This window comes from Phoca vitulina, unplaced genomic scaffold (assembly GCF_004348235.1).
Source record: "Phoca vitulina isolate PV1807 unplaced genomic scaffold, GSC_HSeal_1.0 scaffold7, whole genome shotgun sequence".
Taxonomy (NCBI): domain Eukaryota; kingdom Metazoa; phylum Chordata; class Mammalia; order Carnivora; family Phocidae; genus Phoca; species Phoca vitulina.
In genome coordinates this window covers 59,954,244-59,972,194 of record NW_022589710.1, presented here as the reverse complement: position 1 = coordinate 59,972,194, position 17,951 = coordinate 59,954,244, and the positions used below count along the sequence as shown (strand labels likewise).

The 17,951-nt window shown below is 37.1% G+C and overlaps 1 protein-coding gene across 2 annotated transcripts in view; it reads left to right on the top strand.

Annotated features, from left to right (window-relative positions):
• TRIP11 (thyroid hormone receptor interactor 11) overlaps positions 1-17,951 on the top strand; it is a 65,466-nt gene that overhangs the window by 36,217 nt on the left and 11,298 nt on the right. For both annotated transcript variants that reach the window (XM_032405799.1, XM_032405800.1), the window contains exons 14-16: positions 2,125-2,288; positions 3,392-3,495; positions 7,619-7,718. In XM_032405799.1, coding sequence (XP_032261690.1) covers positions 2,125-2,288; positions 3,392-3,495; positions 7,619-7,718 — 368 coding nt within the window. The remainder of the gene's footprint in view (positions 1-2,124; positions 2,289-3,391; positions 3,496-7,618; positions 7,719-17,951) is intronic.

Sequence of the window (17,951 nt, the reverse complement as noted above, 5' to 3'; positions counted from 1 at the left end):
TAGCCTTATTTTGCGCTATCACCTATATCCAGCCAAACTGTCTTACTCAGTCCTTTAGCTAGAGATACTGTTTTCCTATTTCTTCTGCTTTTTCTTTTCTTTTCTTTTTAAGATTTATTTATTTATTAGGGAGAGAGAGAGAGAGAGAGCATGTGGGGGCGCATGCGTGAGCAGGGGTGGGGGGTGGAGGGAGAAAACCTACAGCACACTCCCCACAGAGCCCGATGTGGGACTTGATCTCACGACCCTGACTGAGATTATGACTTGAGCCGAAATCAAGAGGTGGATGCTTAACTGACTGAATCACCGAGGCACCCCATCTTCTACCTTTTCATTTTATATTCTTCTGCTTAGAGTAGGCCTGATTCCTAACAGTTTTTCTATTAGTCCCACCTTCTTCAAATAGCATATCCTTTGTAAAGAATGCTTTAGTTAGCATCCTGCTCCTCAAATTCAAAACCAAACCCTGGTGTGATGTTTTTCTTTTGAACCTGCATAATGCTTTGTTTGAATCTTTGATAGCACACTTACATTTTACTTTAGGGTACAAAAGTAATTGTTGACCCATCTTATATCTTCTCCCATCCAGTGAAATATAAGGTCACTGGGAGTGGGCATTGATGCTATTTATTTATTTGTTTATTTATTTATAATATTTTATTCATTTATTTGACAGAGTGAGCACAAGCAGGGGGAGTGGCAGGCAGAGGGAAAGGGAGAAGCAGGCTCCCTGTGGAGCAGGGAGCCCAACATGGGGCTCAATCCCAGGACCCTGGGATTATGACCTGAGCCAAAGGCAGACGCTTAACCGACTGTGCCACCCAGGCGCCCAAATGTTCAGTAATATTTTTGAATGAGTGACTCAGATCTACAAACCAGATTACAGTGTTTTGAGCCCTTTATTAACTGTAGTAATACCTGGTGTTAACTTTTTGAGTGACCTCATAGTGCATTTCATCCTTGCAACCACCCTTTCAGTGACATGCTAACCAGCAAGGTTGCATAAAATCCAGTGATATTGGAGGGCGGAGTTGTCTCTTGATTATCAATTTACTGCTCTTCCCACAAGAGGGTGCTATTGGGTAAAGTTTCCTCAAAGTGCGCTGTGCTTAATGGGCTTTAATGGATGGCTCCTGAATAAGAATTTATTAACTGGATATTAAAAACCCAGGAAAGGCTATTGCAGTATCTTATTTGTAATCATTATACATTAAGGAAGTACATCAGTGATACAAACCTGGACAAATAAATCTCTAAGGAATTTCTGATTTATTATTTGGGGCAGATATAGGGGTTATTGTATTTAAAGAGAAAGAAAGATGATAGTGAAAGATAATTAGTAATTAGAGCATTTTGTCAATGGGATAGCCTTTGGAAAATTGTGAGTTCACCATAGTTGCAAGTGTCAAAAGCGAAGAAGGTTTCAGAATCCATTGCTTGTTGGGTTGGAAGCTGGACAAAATGACTTCCAAGGTCCTTGCAATTTACAATTTTATGATAAATTACATCTTAGAGTTTTAGCCTGGAAACATGAATGTTGCAGGCTGTTTGTAAATTTTTATTATACTTATGTTTCTTGTTTAGTTCAGCTTTTAATTTTTAAAATGACTGCCATTTGTTCAAAGTCACTTTCACGGGAAGAATGAATTAACAAAACAGGGGGAACAAAGTTTCTTTGAAATCTAACTTGAATTTAATGCAATGAAATGTAAGGAAGATCAAATTCATAGAGACAGAAGGTAGAATGGTGCTTGCTGGGGGGAAGGGGGAGTTAGCTTAATGGATGTGGAGCTTCCCCTTGGGAGGATGAAGTTCTGGAGATGGATGGTGATGGTTGCACAACATTGTGAATGTTGTGTATGTATTTCCACACACACACACAAAAAAGTAGGGAAGTGGTTTTATCTTGTTAAAGTAATAGAAACACTTTGACTTTTATTCTTTTTCTTTTTTGGTGGGCGGGGGGCAGAGAGACTCTTAAGCAGGCTCCACGCTTAGCATGGAGCCTGACGCAGGGCTCAGTCTTAAAACCCTGAGATCATGACCTGAGCCGAAATCAAAAGTCAGACGCTTAATCAACTGAGCCACCCAGGCACCCCTGACTTTTATTCTTTTTGTTGGAAGCCATCAGGCCAGTTTGCAGGTAGAGTCACTGCAGGAGCAATTGAATGTGGTCTCCAAGCAAAGGGATGAAACCACACTGCAGCTTTCTGTCTCTCGGGAGCAAGTAAAGCAGTATGCTCTATCACTCTCCAACCTCCAGATGGTACTAGAGCATTTCCAGCAAGGTGAGTTGTATGGTCAGTCTTTCAATGAAGAAAAATTATTGAGGCTATTGGGAATTCTGGCCTATCTTGGTGCTACTTTCAGATAGGCACGGGGAAATCTTTGAAAGGTTACCCACTTGTAGGAGGGAAAGATAAGTTGCCATCAACAAGTTAATGTAGACTCCTTTTACAGTTAAGACTAGAGAATGTGATATACAGGAATTATTAAAGGTATGTTTTAGTATCATATTATGACCAGTGAAGGTGAGAGTTGGGGAAGGTTAATAAGGATAACATAGGAAGGATGATCACGTGATAAAGAGGGGACCATGTAGAAGCAATACTTAGATTTTGAGATACTGGTCAGAGGTTAAATCTACTTCAGAGAGTTAATCATCAGTAATTACTGTCCTTTGAAATATTGATTGACTTGTTCTTAGCCGTTCATATACCTTGAGGTAACTACATTTTCTAGTCCAGGTGGAAAATATTTTTCTGGAGACACAGTAACAATGACCAGAGAGCAGTATTACTCTGATAACCAAGTATGCTTTTTCACATCTACCTGCCATCCTCACATTTACCTCCTTTACATCATTCATTTTATCCATCTGTCTGTTTAATACATTCAGTAATGATTGGCAGTGAACTAACTGCTAGTAGGGGGCAAGTGATTGGGGGATAAGAGGGTCATGAAGTAACGGGTTATAATTTTTGTGCCTAAGCAAAACTTTGAATTTGTACATATCTCGATCTTCAGGCTTACTCGTGGTTGAAATCTTGAATTTTAAAATAAGAATTCTCAAGGTCCATTGTATGTAATACTTACTAGAATGGACAGGTGTACAAAGTAGTATGGCTGTAGGGAAGGCTTTACCAAAGATGAAATATTTGAGTGGAGTTCTGAAGGGAGGGAAGAGTTTGCATGATGAACAAGGTAGAGAAGGATTTAGGCAGAGGAAACTAATTTCTTTAATTCCAGCTCACATGCTCTAAGGCATATGTAATTTTCTTGTTGAGACATTTGAACTGTTTCTGTTGAATTCTTAAAATTTCAAGTGGTATAAAATTCTAATTTTATCACACAATTGCAGAATAGTAATGTAACTTTATTTTCTCTTTAGAGGAAAAAGCTATGTATTCTGCTGAACTAGAAAAACACAAACAGCTTGTAGCTGAATGGAAGAAAAAGGCAGAAAATCTGGAAGGAAAACTGATATCATTACAGGTTGGTTGAAATAATTTTCTCTTACAAATATTATTATTCATGAACAATTGCTTGTAGAATCTTTATCTTGAAATAATTTCCTAAACAATTTTAGTAAATACTCTGGTTACTTGTTACCCTATGCTGGGATGTAATGGTGAACAAGATATTCAGGACTTTCCCCATGTGGCTTATAGTTTAGACACAACAAATATGAGATGATGGGAAATTTTAATTCTTTAGCACAGATGAGTATTTTAGGGGCCACTAAAAAAATTAATTTACGCTTGTAACTTTATAATTTTCTCTTTTCAACAAGATATATTGGGCACTCTATTTCACATGGATTAAAATAAAGTATATTATCCTTTAGATCTTTTTCTTTTGCAGCATAATCCTTTAAAATATCTTTCTTTGTTACAGTTCATATGTAGAAAAATTATATATAAAATATAAGTAAAATGAATCCCCATGAAGAGATGACTTGCTTTTAGAATTTAGGATGAACTTTTCTAAGTTATAAGTAGACTTTGTCGACACCTGATGGAAAGTAATAATATTTGTTTACCTCTCATTAGTGGTGAATATGCTGTTCAGCCCTATTAATATTCCTAATAAAGGAAGACATATTTCCTTTAAAGTTTTGAAATTTTTATTAAATACTGAGTGGCTGCAAAACAGTATTTAGATAATACATATAAAATAAAAGAATAGCAGTACAGCAGGTACCCTCGTACTTGCCTACCCATTTTAAGAAGAAGAGTGTCACCTTTGGAGGTCCTGATGTACCCTCCATTTCTCATCTGTTTTGTTTTGTTTTTAAGATTTTATTTATGGGGGGTGGGGGGGGAGGGAAAGGGAGGTAGAGGGAGAGAGGGAGTGAGATATCACGAGCAGGGGGGCAGGGGCAGAGGGAGAAGCAGACTCCCCGCTGAGCAGGGGGCTCGATGTGGGGCTCGATCCCAGGACCCTGGAATCATGACCTGAGCCGAAGGCAGACGCTTAACCGATTGAGCCACCTAGGCGCCCTCTCATCCCCTTCTTATCACTTCATAGAGAACCACGAGTCCAGAATGTTGTATTTATGCACCCCCTGTTTTTTCTTTATGGTTTTATCACATGTATTTGCATCTCCAAATGATACAGTGTATGGTTTTGCATAATTTTGAACTCTGTGTAAATGGAATTTTGAAATGGATGTAAATTCAGTAATTCTCCTGAAACTTGCTTTTTTCACTTAGTTACTATGTTCATGAGTTTTAGCTGCGTTACTGTGTGTTATGGGTGCATGGCTTATTATTTTCACCACTGTATTTACTGCATGAATGTATAATTTATCCATTTTACTGATAAAAGACCTTGCCATTATCTGCTATACAAACGGTGTGGTTCTGAACTTCCTTGCTTACATCTCCTGGTGCACACGCACGGGAGTTTCCTCCAGGCATGTATCTTGATCGGAATTGCTGAGTCCTGAGATATATATGGGCAGTTTCAACTTTATACAATGATGGCAAGTTGTTTTATAGCAGTAGTGCTAATGTCTCCTAACAGTGGTGCATAAGAGTTCTTGGTCTGCATCCTTGGCAATACTTGGAATTATTAGAATTTTTAAAGTTTTTGCCAGTGTAGTGGGTAGGGCTGTCTTCTATGGTTTGAATTTGCATTTGACTGCTAACAAGATCAAGCATCTTTTAATATGTTCATTGACCATTTATGCTTACTTTCTGGTCAGTTCATTAATATGTTTAAAAAGATATTTTATCCACTACTTTTAGTTGTTTCTAGTGGGTCCAGAGTATGTTGTCTGCCATACCAATAGAAGTGCAGATCTTCTTTTTATTTTTTTTTTTATTTTTTTATTTTTGCAGATCTTCTTTTTAAACTAGCTTTATTTTTAATGTAAAATGTGACATATACTTAGAGAACAAATCAGAAGAAACTAAGAGGGAATTAGTAAAAATAAAAGCTAAAATTGGTGAAATAAAACCCAAGCAAATGGTAGAAAGAATAATTAAGTCTAAATCTTAATTTTAGAAAAAGTCTTAATGTAGTTTTGAGATTTAATAATTTTTTTTTTTTTTTTAAGATTTTATATATTGATTTGATAGAGAAAGAGCACAAGTAGGCAGAGCAAGAGGGAGAAGCAGGCCCTTTGCTGAGCAGAGAGCCCAATGTGGGACTTGATCCCAAAACCCTGGGATCATGACCTGAGCCAAAGGCAGACGCTTAACCCACTGAGCCACCCAGGAGCCCCTGAGATTTAATAATTTCTTAACTAGAAATGCTGTGAGGTTAAAAAAAATTATTTGAAGATTTATTTAAATTTCCTTTATACTAAATTTCATTTTGTGGATTTGGAATATTAAATTTTTTATTTAAAATTTTTTGTTTCAGTCCCTCTGTGTATCAGTTAGGGTTCAACCTGAGAAGCAGAACCAGTAGGGAGGGGGTGTTGTGTGTACGCACACACAGGCACACGCATATATTGATATGCCATATATAGATAGACATCTATGAGATTTATTATAAGGAATTGGCAGTGTGATTGTAGGAGTTGGTAGTCAAAATGGGAAGATCCCATCACAGGCATGGGCCAAAGTTGTTCTCCACAGATGGTCAAGATAGAAAATCACAACCAGGATATACGACTCTGTGGGAGGGGCTGAAGTTGCAGTCCGGCAGAAATTTTTTCTCTTTTTGGGGAAGGCTCATCCTTGCTTTCGAGGACTTTTAACTAACTCAGTCAGGCCCACTCTGATTATTCATGCCTTCCTTAAATTCAGCTGATTAGGGGCTTTGATTACATTTGCAAAATACCTTCACAGGCACATCTAGATTATGGTTGATTGAATAACTGGGGGCTATAGCCTATCTAAGATGACACATCAAAAAAATGGTCACTATGATTCAAGGTGGTAAAATTTGACCTAAAATTTACATGGGTGAATACTCTAAAATAGCCAAGAAAACTGTGTGAAAGAACAACAGTGAGGAGTGACTTCCTACTAACTATCAAAATAGAGCCATTAATCAATAGCATATTGACTAGATTAATCAAACAGAAGGAGAATCCAGAAATAGAGCCTAGGATATATTTGAGAATTTAAAATGAAACCCTAAACTAATTTCAATTTAATGGGAAAAGGATAGATTATCTAACAAATGATGTTGCCACAGCTGGCTATCTATATGGGAGAAAATAAGATTGGATCCCTATCTTATACCATGTGTAAAAATAAATTCCAATTGTATTAAAGCTCAGATTCTCACCTGGGAGTGGTGCTGGAAATCTGGGGCTGTTTTTGCTCATTACAGTGACTGGATCTAGTGGGCAGGGGCCAGGAATGCCAGAATCACACACATTGAGAAACACTATTTGAAAGATGTAAATGTTCAAAACAAAACAAAAAACCTTGCCAGAAAATCTGGAAGAGTACATGTAGAGTCTAGGGGCAAGGAGGAACCTAACCAAGACTAAAACTCAAGAAGCTGTGAAAGCAGAGGAGGACATGTTTAACTGTATACAGTGTTTAAATACTTTTACATGGCAAAAGGTATCATGCAGTCTGGCAAATAATACTTGTAGCACTGGTGACAAAGCGTTCATGTCTACTCTATAAGGTGCACTCAGAAACAGACAAGAGAAAGCTCAATAGAAAAATGGACAAGGTATGCAAAGAAGTTTTCACAGAAAGGCAGCTCTAGCTGTCCTGTAAACATGGAAAAATGCTCAAATTCACTAGTAGTTAGGGAAATAAAAATTAAAATAATCAAGTAGTAATGAAATGTCATTTTATACCCATCAGACTTGCAAAAATTAAAAAGAATGTTTGTTGTATTTCTTGACTTTTTGTATCTGCCTTTTGTAGTGTTTATGCTCTTATTATTGTCACTTTTTAAAACTTTTGTCACCATATTGTCTTTTAGTGGCATCCTCTTTTTTATTTAGTTCTGAGGGAGACAGTATTGTGCTGTGAAGTATGGGCTCTGTCTTTGATACTTACTGTGTGAACTTGCCCAAGGTCACAGAAGCACAGCTTCATCAGCTGAACAGAAGAGGGTCGATTGACTCTGGCTTCCAGCTATGTAGTTTGTGAAATAGTTTTTGCATGCTGCTTTTTAATGAACTTCTCTTCCTCAGGAGCGTTTCGATGAAGCAAATGCTGCATTGGATTCAGCATCAAGACTTACAGAACAGTTAGATTTAAAGGAAGAACAAATTGAAGAACTTAAAAAACAAAGTAGGTGTTTCTTTCATTTTTTTCCCCCTACAACACTAGTGTTGAATCGGAGGTAGTCTTTTCCTGGACGTCCATGTAGTTGAGTGAGCCCAGCTTCCACTGGGTGGGACTTCCATTTCCATCTCCTGTGACCAGCTTGCTTCAATTTTAATATGGTCCTAGTGAAACCAGAGTCGAAAGTTGGCCCTGGCTGTCCAGTTAAGTTTCCTGCATATGGAGGCAATCCAGTTGTGTTGGTTGTCACCCTACTGACCATCATTGGGAAGTGATTTTACTGACCTGACTTTTTATGGCTAGGACTTCTCTCTGTTCATTCTGTGTTCATCCAGGGGATGTAGTAGGACAATATTCTCAAGAGAAAGAGTAACTTCTTGTGGAATGAATGTCTGAGTATAACTAGCTTTTTATGATTATAGATGGTGCTTTACATATAAGCACTCATTATGTGATTGTGTGATGCTGGTAAGATATAAGCCTTGCCAATTCCCTAAGGTGAGCCTATGCTTAGCATTATCAGTTGGGCCTCAAGTAATCAGGTGGTTCATAATGCTTTGTTGAATCTAACAGGTGACTAAGATTGCATGTCTCTGTTTAATCTCGGATTTAAAAGTCCCTGGAAGTTGAGCTATTCTAGAGCTGTATTCAATAGGTAATGATATAAGGTGATCATGGAACCTAGAAATGTACCACCTTTGGGTATCTGGGTTGGGCACAGTAAGTGCCAAGGCACGTAATTGAGGAATTAAGAAGTGCTACTTAACATAAAATAGAAATTAGGAATAGGCAAAATTAGGAGATGGCACAGCAGAGATGCTGTCAGATGACAGAAATAGTGACTTGGACAATAAGGAGGCAAACAAGCAGGAACCCCTGTACTAGCGGATGAGCCAGAGGAAGTTGTCCTGAATCTTAACAGCAGAGAGCAGATGAGAGATTTTTAGAACTACAAAAAACAAGAAGTTACATCGTGTGAGGTAGGTGTCCTCAAGATAGTTTGATTCTGAGCAAATTACTGCCCGCCCTTTCTCAGACTTGGCCAACCTTGGAACTCTAAATCTCGTAGGGGGCCAGAAATGGGCAGCAAGGAAACAATTACATATTGAGTATCATGGGCGTTTTATGTAACATACACTGCGTTATATGTAGTCTTCTCTTATTTACTCTTCACAAGCATTTCTAGAGAAGGTGATACGAGTTTCATTTTATAAGTCAAAGAAACTGAGATTTGAGCTCTGATCTTCTTACCCTTGACCAAAGCTCATGATGTTTCCATGTTACTTTATTTTGTCCTGTCAGGAAAATGGTTATTTATAGTCTGACTTATATTTTGTTCTGTGTATCTCCATCTCCTTTAAAGATAGGGCAGCATCCTTTATATTGTGCCCTGAATGTTAACATGGTTGCCCTTATGGGGAGGCAGTATTTATTGGGAAGATGCCAGAGCAACTCTGGCATTATCTGCAGACATGGGCAACCCAGAGAAGAATTAGCCAGAGAATTGACAGCGTAGGGTAGCACTGCACTAATGGGAGTGAACAGTATTCTGAGCCAACTCATTGGTCGTCCTGTGACACCCCAATGCTCTGTGGCATGCTGCTATATACTGTTTAAGGCCACATCCCTTTTTAGATACCTACTTGAGTCATTTCCCCTAGATGATGCTAAGATAAAAAATTCTGTGACTTATTGTAGTTGGTAAATATTATCAGAGTCCCTGCACTACTTAGTACTTGTTCAGGCACTGAGTTAAACCCCCCAGTAGTAGAATATTTCAGATTTAGATTATATCTGACAAGACTTAGAGGTCCCTATTGATATAAAAAAATGACAATTACCATTCAGTGTAAATGTATAGAAACTGTGGACTCGTTTTATGGGGTAAATATTAGCTGCAGGAAACTGATTGTGCTTACACAACTGGCGTTTGGGAGGACAGGCAAGAGGCCAGTGTCGCACAGACAGGAAGGGGAGTGAAGAGACCGTTCTGTTGTGTCTTTAAGTCATTCTTGTCATTTACATTCTTCTTAACGATGTTTTCTTTTGTTACTTCAGTGCTTAATATTGCTTTTATATCTGTAAACACAAATGTGATTTTATTTTCTCAAAGCTGCACTCTTGATTTGATAATATAAATAAACCTTGATTGGCTTGGTTGTTTCAAAAGAATCACTGTATATTTTCTTTCATAGATCATTAAGTACTTTAAATGTTGATTGATGTTGTAATACTGTACTTTATTTTTAACACGAAACTTGGCCAGACAGCGAAAATATTTGCCAGGAGAAACAATTTTGAAAGAGACAGATTGGCTTTTGTTGCAAGAAAGTACATAGAGACTTAAATTGTAGAAGCAAAGTATTGTTTTATTTCTAAGCATCTGTAGACTGATGATTAGTTGATATGCAGTTTCAACATTTAAACAATATTGGGAAACTTACTTTAAAAGTGGTATTTTATTCAAAATGCTTGGTTATGCTCTTGCTACCAGAGATGAGATGATTCATTCTGGTCAAACATATGAAAAGGGAGCCATTACATACACCACCAATATTAAAGCAGTAGATCGTTGATGATTTCACTCATTCTTAGAGTACACAGTTGTGTAGGTACTTGGAACTATAGTTCTAGGTTCAGGTATTTACAGGCCTTGTATGAAAAATCTGAAGATACCTTATCAGGCATTAAGTAATTAATGAGAACCGGCTACCTGGCCTCATGCTAGATGCTGTGTGAGTGAGATAGGGAGTAACACATGGCGTAGATCCAGCATAGGTTCACAATGTAAGATGGTGGTGCACAGCAGCGGTCACAAGACATGCATATTTACCTCTCCAAGAATCTCCTTGAGTGTCAGGGGCATTCCACGGAGGAAAGGAACTTGAGTAGAGCCCTAAACTAGTAGGAAGATTTCACCCCTAAAATATAAGAACTTCTGTCTCCCTTCCCTGCATGACCCCCTTTCCCCATAAAATAATAAGAAAAGGAAACCCTAAGATCCTATAGGTGCTCTATTTTAATAGATAATGTGTCTGGTAGAAGAAATACTGCTTTCCTTCCTACTAGAAATTATTATCATTTTGCCTGAAAGTGTTTTTGTTCAATATAGTTCCAAAGACTCACTTCACACACCAATCCTGTATTACTGATTTTTCAAACTTAAGATGCTAGTCCTCTGTGAAGCAGATAGGAGGAGTCTTTCTTTCACTATTTTGAGTTGATCAGAGTTCAGAATTTCTTTGGAATTGTCATACATGGGAAAATGCACACCTATGGAAACCTAGACTACAGCTGAACCATTAAAAGATGTGTCATCTTCCTGTATTTATGGCCAGACTTGACGTTTTACTTCTTTCACTTCTTGTTCTCTACCATCGTCCTTGAGATAAATTCCTGCCTAAATGAAAATGATTGGATAAAATTGGAAATAGCACAAAATAGTTCTCATTTTGATAACAATTATTTTATGATACACAGAAATAAGCTTTCATAAACAGTACAAATTTAGATTCTAGCATCGGGAGTATCTTTTGGTATGTCTGCCACTACAGAGCTGCACCTTGAAGGATCCCATACTGATTTTTTGTTTTGTTTTTGTTGTTAGTTTTTTAAGACTTTTTAGAGCAGTTTTAGGTTTGTGACAAAGTTGAGAGGGAGGTACAGACATTTCCTATATAACCCCTTCCCCCTGTTACTAACATCATTTACCAGAATGGTACTTTTTTTTTTTTTTTTTAAATTTTTAACCAAGGATGAACCTACAGTGATACATCATCGTCACGCAAAGTCCACAGTTTACCTTAGGGTTTACTCTTGGTGTTATATAGTCTATGGGTTTGGGCAAATGTATAATGAATTACAAAATTATAGTATCATGCAGAGTATTTTCACTGCCCTAAAAATCCTCTGTGTCCCTTCTGTTCATTTTTTCCTCACCCCCTCTCCACCGTCACCTCTGGAAACTACTCATCTTTTTACTGTCTCCATAGTTTTGCCTTTTCCAAAACATCATAGAGTTGGAATCAGACAGGATGGAGCTTTTTCAGAGTAGCTTCTTTCCCTTTGTAATAATGCATTCACGGTTCCACCATGTCTTTTCATAGTTTGTTAGCTCATTTCTTTGTAGTGCTGAATAACATTCCATTATCTGGATGGACCACAGTTTATTTATCCATTCATCTGCTGAAGGACTTCTTGGCTGCTTCCAGGTTTTGGCGGTTATGAGTAAAGCTCCTGTAAACATCTATGTGCAGGTTTTTGTGTGGACATAAGTTTTCAACTCCTTGGTGTAAATACCAAGGGGTGCAATTGCTGGAACGTATGCTAGTTTTGTAAGAAAGTGCCAAACTGCCTTCCAAAGTGGCTGTCCCATTTTGTATCCCTGCCAGCAACATATGAGAGTCCCTGTTGCTCATCCCCACCAGCATTTGCTGGTGCCGGAGCTCCAGGGCACCATTCTAATAGGTGTGTAGTGATAGCTCGTTTTAATTTGCAGTTCCCTGATGACCTATGATGTGGAACATCTTTTCATGTGCCTATTTGCCATATGTATATCTTCTTTGGTGAAGTTAAGGTTTTTGGCCCACTTAAAAAAAAATTTTTTTTAAAGAAGTTCTGGTGACTGCTTTTTAAAAAGTCTATAAGTTGAGAATGGAAAATTTCCTTACAGTGTTTTTTTTTGTTTGTTTTTTTGAAGAAAATCTAGAAGAGCATATAAAATAAGCCCAGTAAACCTAGTGTAATATGAAGCATAAAAATGTTTTAAAACTACACATATAAAGGAGGTTTAAAATGTTTTTCATGGAACTACCTTTATGGTGCTGGATGGTGGAGTTTTTATTTTAAATGAAGACATTCCGTTTTCCAGGACATGATTTATACAAGAAAACATATAATGTCCTGTTGAACATAGGCCAAATACATTCCCAGACGCTTTGTTACCCAAACCTTTTGAGGGATTTCTTTATAGATGTTTTTGGCAGAAGTGGTGATTTTAGAGGAAACATATAAGAAATACCAGATGCAGTTTTCTGAATTGCCATAAATGGTTAAAAAATTATTTGTGATGATATAAACATCTGGGTATACTAGACAATGCCAGGACTTTAGTTAAGAAAAAAGTTTATATCAATTAGATGAATAACTAAGCCCTTTTAAACTTAATAGTTATATTTTATTTTATTTTTATTTTTTTATTTTTTATTTTTTTAAATTTTATTTATTTATTTGACAGAGAGAGACACAGTGAGAGAGGGAACACAAGCAGGGGGAGTGGGAGAGGGAGAAGCAGGCCTCCCGCGGAGCAGGGAGCCTGATGCGGGCTCGATCCCAGGACCCTGGGATCCTGACCTGAGCCGAAGGCAGACGCTTAACGACTGAGCCACCCAGGCGCCCCCTTAATAGTTATATTTTAAATGTGTGTTTTATTCTTCTAAAGTACAAAGGAAAAAATAAATTATGTAGAGATGGGGATGTTTTGAGTTACTATGTTTTGTGTATTTTCCCTCATATGGACAGAGTCAGAACATAAATCATTTATTCTTTTTGTCCTGTGTTCTGTTCTTCCCAGATATTCTCCCTTCCTAGAGGAAAATCAATCATTCTTTGATTTACTTATCAAAAATGCATTGTTTCTTGCTATGTACCCAGCACTGAAATAGGCACTGGAGATACAGAGATATAGGGGACCGGTGCTTTCAGGAGGCTTAGAGTCGGACAAGAAGGGGAAGATTACATGTAATCACATACATGCAACCAGTTGTTTCAAAAGGAGGAACAATTCATTCTACTTGGTGATGGTGATATGGAAGGGTAGAGAAGGCTAGTGAACGGTATACTTGACCTCACTTGAGCTATGAATAGGTACAGCTAAGCAGGCAGGAGTTGGGGAAACAGCATTCTAGATAGAGGGAGAAATTCATATAAATCTATGCAGTTTAATCCGGAAACTGGCAGATCTGGTGGACTGGTAGTGACCAAAGGGGAGGTGGTGGTAGAAGTGGATTGTTATGTGGAGAAATGAAACTATAAGTATGGATCACAAACATAAATTATAAACTGGGGCCCAAGAAATAATATAACAAATCGGACCAAGTAGAGAGAGTGGTGAATTGAAGAGTTTCTTAGGGAGGCAGCAAATTCTCGGCTCCATCCGACTGTTGCCATGCAGGCCTGTGGGGCCCAGTGTTGCCAAATCTCCAGATCTTTCAAGAGACACGGGAAATGTAGACTTTCATGTGAAATATTCCAATTTTTTTTATGTGATACCAAATTTAAAACACCCTGTGTGGGCTGAAAAAACATTTCTTTGGGCCAGATTTAGTCCATGCCATTTGCAGCAGGGAGCTTTCAGAAATGAGTTGAGGTTCAGTCATAAGCCTAGAAAGCCTTTTGTCATTATTTTCTATAGTGGTGATGATATTCAGTAAGTGGCAAAATTATTATAATGGCTTTACTTTTCTCTGACAAAATTGCAGCCCTTTGTTTTGGGATATGGGTGGTCTGTGTGCACCTTTTAAAATTATGTAATTTGATTCACAATGTTCAGTCTTTAAAAAAATTTTTGTTTCGATATGAAAAAATGCAGTACAAATTATCTGAATTCATACTAAAGGATTGAGGGAGGAGGGGGAGAGGGAAAATAAATTTGATCTAGTTACATTAAAGATATTTATATAAGACCTGTTGTAAATGCTCATAGTAACTCTAATTGTACAAATAATCCAAGAGACCTCAGTGTTGCTATTTTAATGGAGTCACAGATTCTGACCTAGTGAAATTCAAATTAATGAGCTTATATTGTATTAATAATGTCTTTTCATGTGAGTTCATTGCTAGGAAGTGGAATTTAAAAAATTACTTTTCATTCATCAATTATTAATTACAGTTAGGGAATGAGAAAGCACTCACCATGTACTTCAGACCTTAAAATTCTATGATATGGTTGAAAAGAATTGAGTTAAAAGACCAAGCAGTTGCCAGTATGTCTTAACTTCAAATGTTAAATATAAAATGCCTTTAAAAAGTATTATTTGGTGTTTATAAAGAAATCGATCTTGTAGAAGTTGAAATTCTGTGATAAAAAGATCATCTAATTTTTAGCCTTTGCTTTGATTATATTTAATTAAATGAAGAGGCTAAGTTTCCTTATATTGGATTTAATGTATTAAGATTCACATTTATTTTTTAGGTAGCTAGTGCAAGTAAGACACTAGACCCAGTTTATTTACCAACCTATCTATAAGTGAAATCATCTTCTAACATTTTTTCTTCCTTCTCTTGGCTCCTTGTTTCGTAAAGAGGACAAGACAAAACGGAGGCAAAATTATCAGTGTTAATAGTAACTGAAATGATACATTATTGGTATTGTTTAGGGGTAAAAGATGAATTCTTTAGTTATTTTAAGAGATCAGATGAGTGAGTACTAATGCTTAATATAGCACTTCACTGTTTAGAAAAGTCACATTTAATCAGTAGATTGAAAATCCTTTGAGATTAAGCATGCATATTTTACAAAATAGGCAACAGCGTCTGGCCCTGGTGAAAGGACTGTGACTCATATGCAGGTCTTCTGACCCTCAAGTCCTGTTCCAATCACCTTTCTTTTCTCTGTCAGGTGACTGTTAAATAAATCTGACTTGAGTTTTGTCCAAGGGAGCTAAGTCATGCAACAGCCAGATGACTTTGTAAGGAGTGTGACTTAATTTTACGATGTGCTCTGAAGACAGTATGATAATGCAGTGTTACTAATCACAAATAAAATGTAAAGTTATGATGGACTTATTTGTTGTAGTCAGTACATTTTAATGTTCAGTTTTGATTTTAAATCAAGTGGTGAGGGCCGCAGTGTCCTCTCTAGGCATTATGGAGAAGAGGCTGTGATATGGCAGGTTTTAGGATGGCATATATTTAGAGTAACTCTTCCCCTAAACTAGACTAACTCTCAGTTGCTTTATTGCTCAACTTTAAAGCGTATCCCCCTGCCTTTTCTTTTCTTTTTTTAACTTCCAAAGAATTATTTTGGCATGTTAGATTATTTCACAGGGATATTATATTTGGCTAAAAACTCATTTCTGAATAACCGTTATTTTGTCTGCCCATATAAATACAGTTCTGATTTCAAATTGTGGTTTGAATTAGTGTTCAGTTTTTGTGCAGAAATATTCAGAATCTCTGATGGGAGGAAAATAAGGGTGCCTGGAGAAAAAGAGAAGTCTGTAGGGACCTTTGAAGTCAGTATTTGACTTTCTTTTCTAAACCTTTCCTAGTTAATACCATTCTTCCAAGCCCTCCCTCCAAATTCTGAGGGTTTCTTCATAGACTTTAATATCAGAATATGTTTAAACTACTACTTGCATTTGAAACAGCCCTCTGTATGCCGGCAAGGATATGCAGAGTTATCAATTCTCTATCACATTAGTTTAGGACTAACTTGTATTCTGATGAGTTTAAGAAATTTTTATTCTATAATTTTGGCTGTTAGGCTGTTTTGACCCTACCTTTCAGAACAGAGATTTTAATCAAAATTATATTAATGAATTTCATCAAGAAGATATCTTTGACTTGAACTTTATTTTTATTTATTTATTTATTTATTTTACGATTTTATTCATTTGACGGAGAGCACAGGTCGGGGAGCGGGAGCAGGAGAGGGAGAAGTAGGCTCCCCGCTGAGCAGGGAGCCCAATGCGGGGCTCAGGACCCTGGGATCGCGCCCTGAGCTAGAGGCAGACACTTAACTCATTGAGCCACCCAGGCACCCTGAACTTTATTATTTTTTTTTTAAAAGATTTATTTATTTTGTGAGAGAGAGAATGGGGGCCCGGGGCGGGAGAAATGAGGGGCAGAGGGAGAGAATCTCAAGCAGACTCCCTGCTGAGTGCAGAGCTGGATGCGGGACTCAGTCCTAGGACCCCAGGATCATGACTTGAGCTGAAATCAAGAGTAAGATGCTAAACTGACTGAGCCACCCAGGCGCCCCTTGATTTGAACTTTATTAATATAGATTTCTTGATCTGTTTTTTTATAGAGCAAAATTAAATTTTTCTAATTTATTAAAATTTTAATCAGCAAAATCAACTCTTTGCTCTATGAATTTTACTCTGAAGATGTCGATCATTCAGTTTTATCTTTCTTTTCTTTTTTTAATAAGAGACAGTATACTGTAGTGGTTACATTCTGGTTATGCTCCAAAGCAGGGCTGTCCAATAAAAATATAATGCAGGCCACATGTATAATTTACTAATGTTTAGTAGCCATGTTAAAAATAAAAAGATACAGGTGAAGTTAATTTTAGTAACATTTTATATAGCCCAGAATATTATTATTTTGATATATAATCAATATAAAAAATCATTAATTTTAGAAGAAAGTAGATGGAGATCTGAGAAAGGGAAGGTGGAGGTAAATTTGACCTTTTTCTCTGCTACCTTTCCGTAGTGGGGGAGGATGAAACAGAAGACTGTGCCCATCGTTACTCCGGCTCTTACTGTAGTTCATGAGTGGGATGGTTAATTCAGGACATCGACAAGATACTAATTTACTTGCTGTTCTTCCTCTGAATAGTTGAGAATTCTATTTACATTCAGAATGTAGTAATAGAAAGGGCCCAAATAACACCATGTGTTCGTAGTATTTATGTGCACATTAAGAATCTAAAATGTCTTTTACTGACTCAGACTTTAATAGTAATCTTGTTCTCTCTCTCTCTTTTTTCTTAATGTCCAAGCTTAAATTCCTTACTGGAAAGACAGGAAAGGAAATGTTTGTAGTAGATTTTCCAAACACAAACCTTGCTTTTATAATATGGTTATGGCAACCATCTCTATTTTGGTAAAGTTAGCCTATTATATGAATTACATTTTGCAATTTAGATTTTTGCAATTTAGAAGAACCACAAGCCATTGCAAACAATTAAACTGGACATTTTTGTATAAACACTTAGTACTTTAAATAAGGATATTAGGCATTGTGCAAGGCAGATTGAAAACATAAAGCAGATGGACCTGGCCTAATCTGTAGGGTTTAGAGAAAACTTTGAGGAAGTGACCTACAAACTTAGATGTGAAGGTGAATAAGAGTTAATAGGCGGTCCTGATGGAAAAGAACTTTCCAGGTAGAAGAAAAAATACCTGCAGAAGTCTTGTAGTAGGAATTGAGAGTCCAGAAATAAACCATACATTTCTCATCAGTTGGTTTTCAACAAGGGTGCCAAAAAAATAGTTTTTTCAACATACG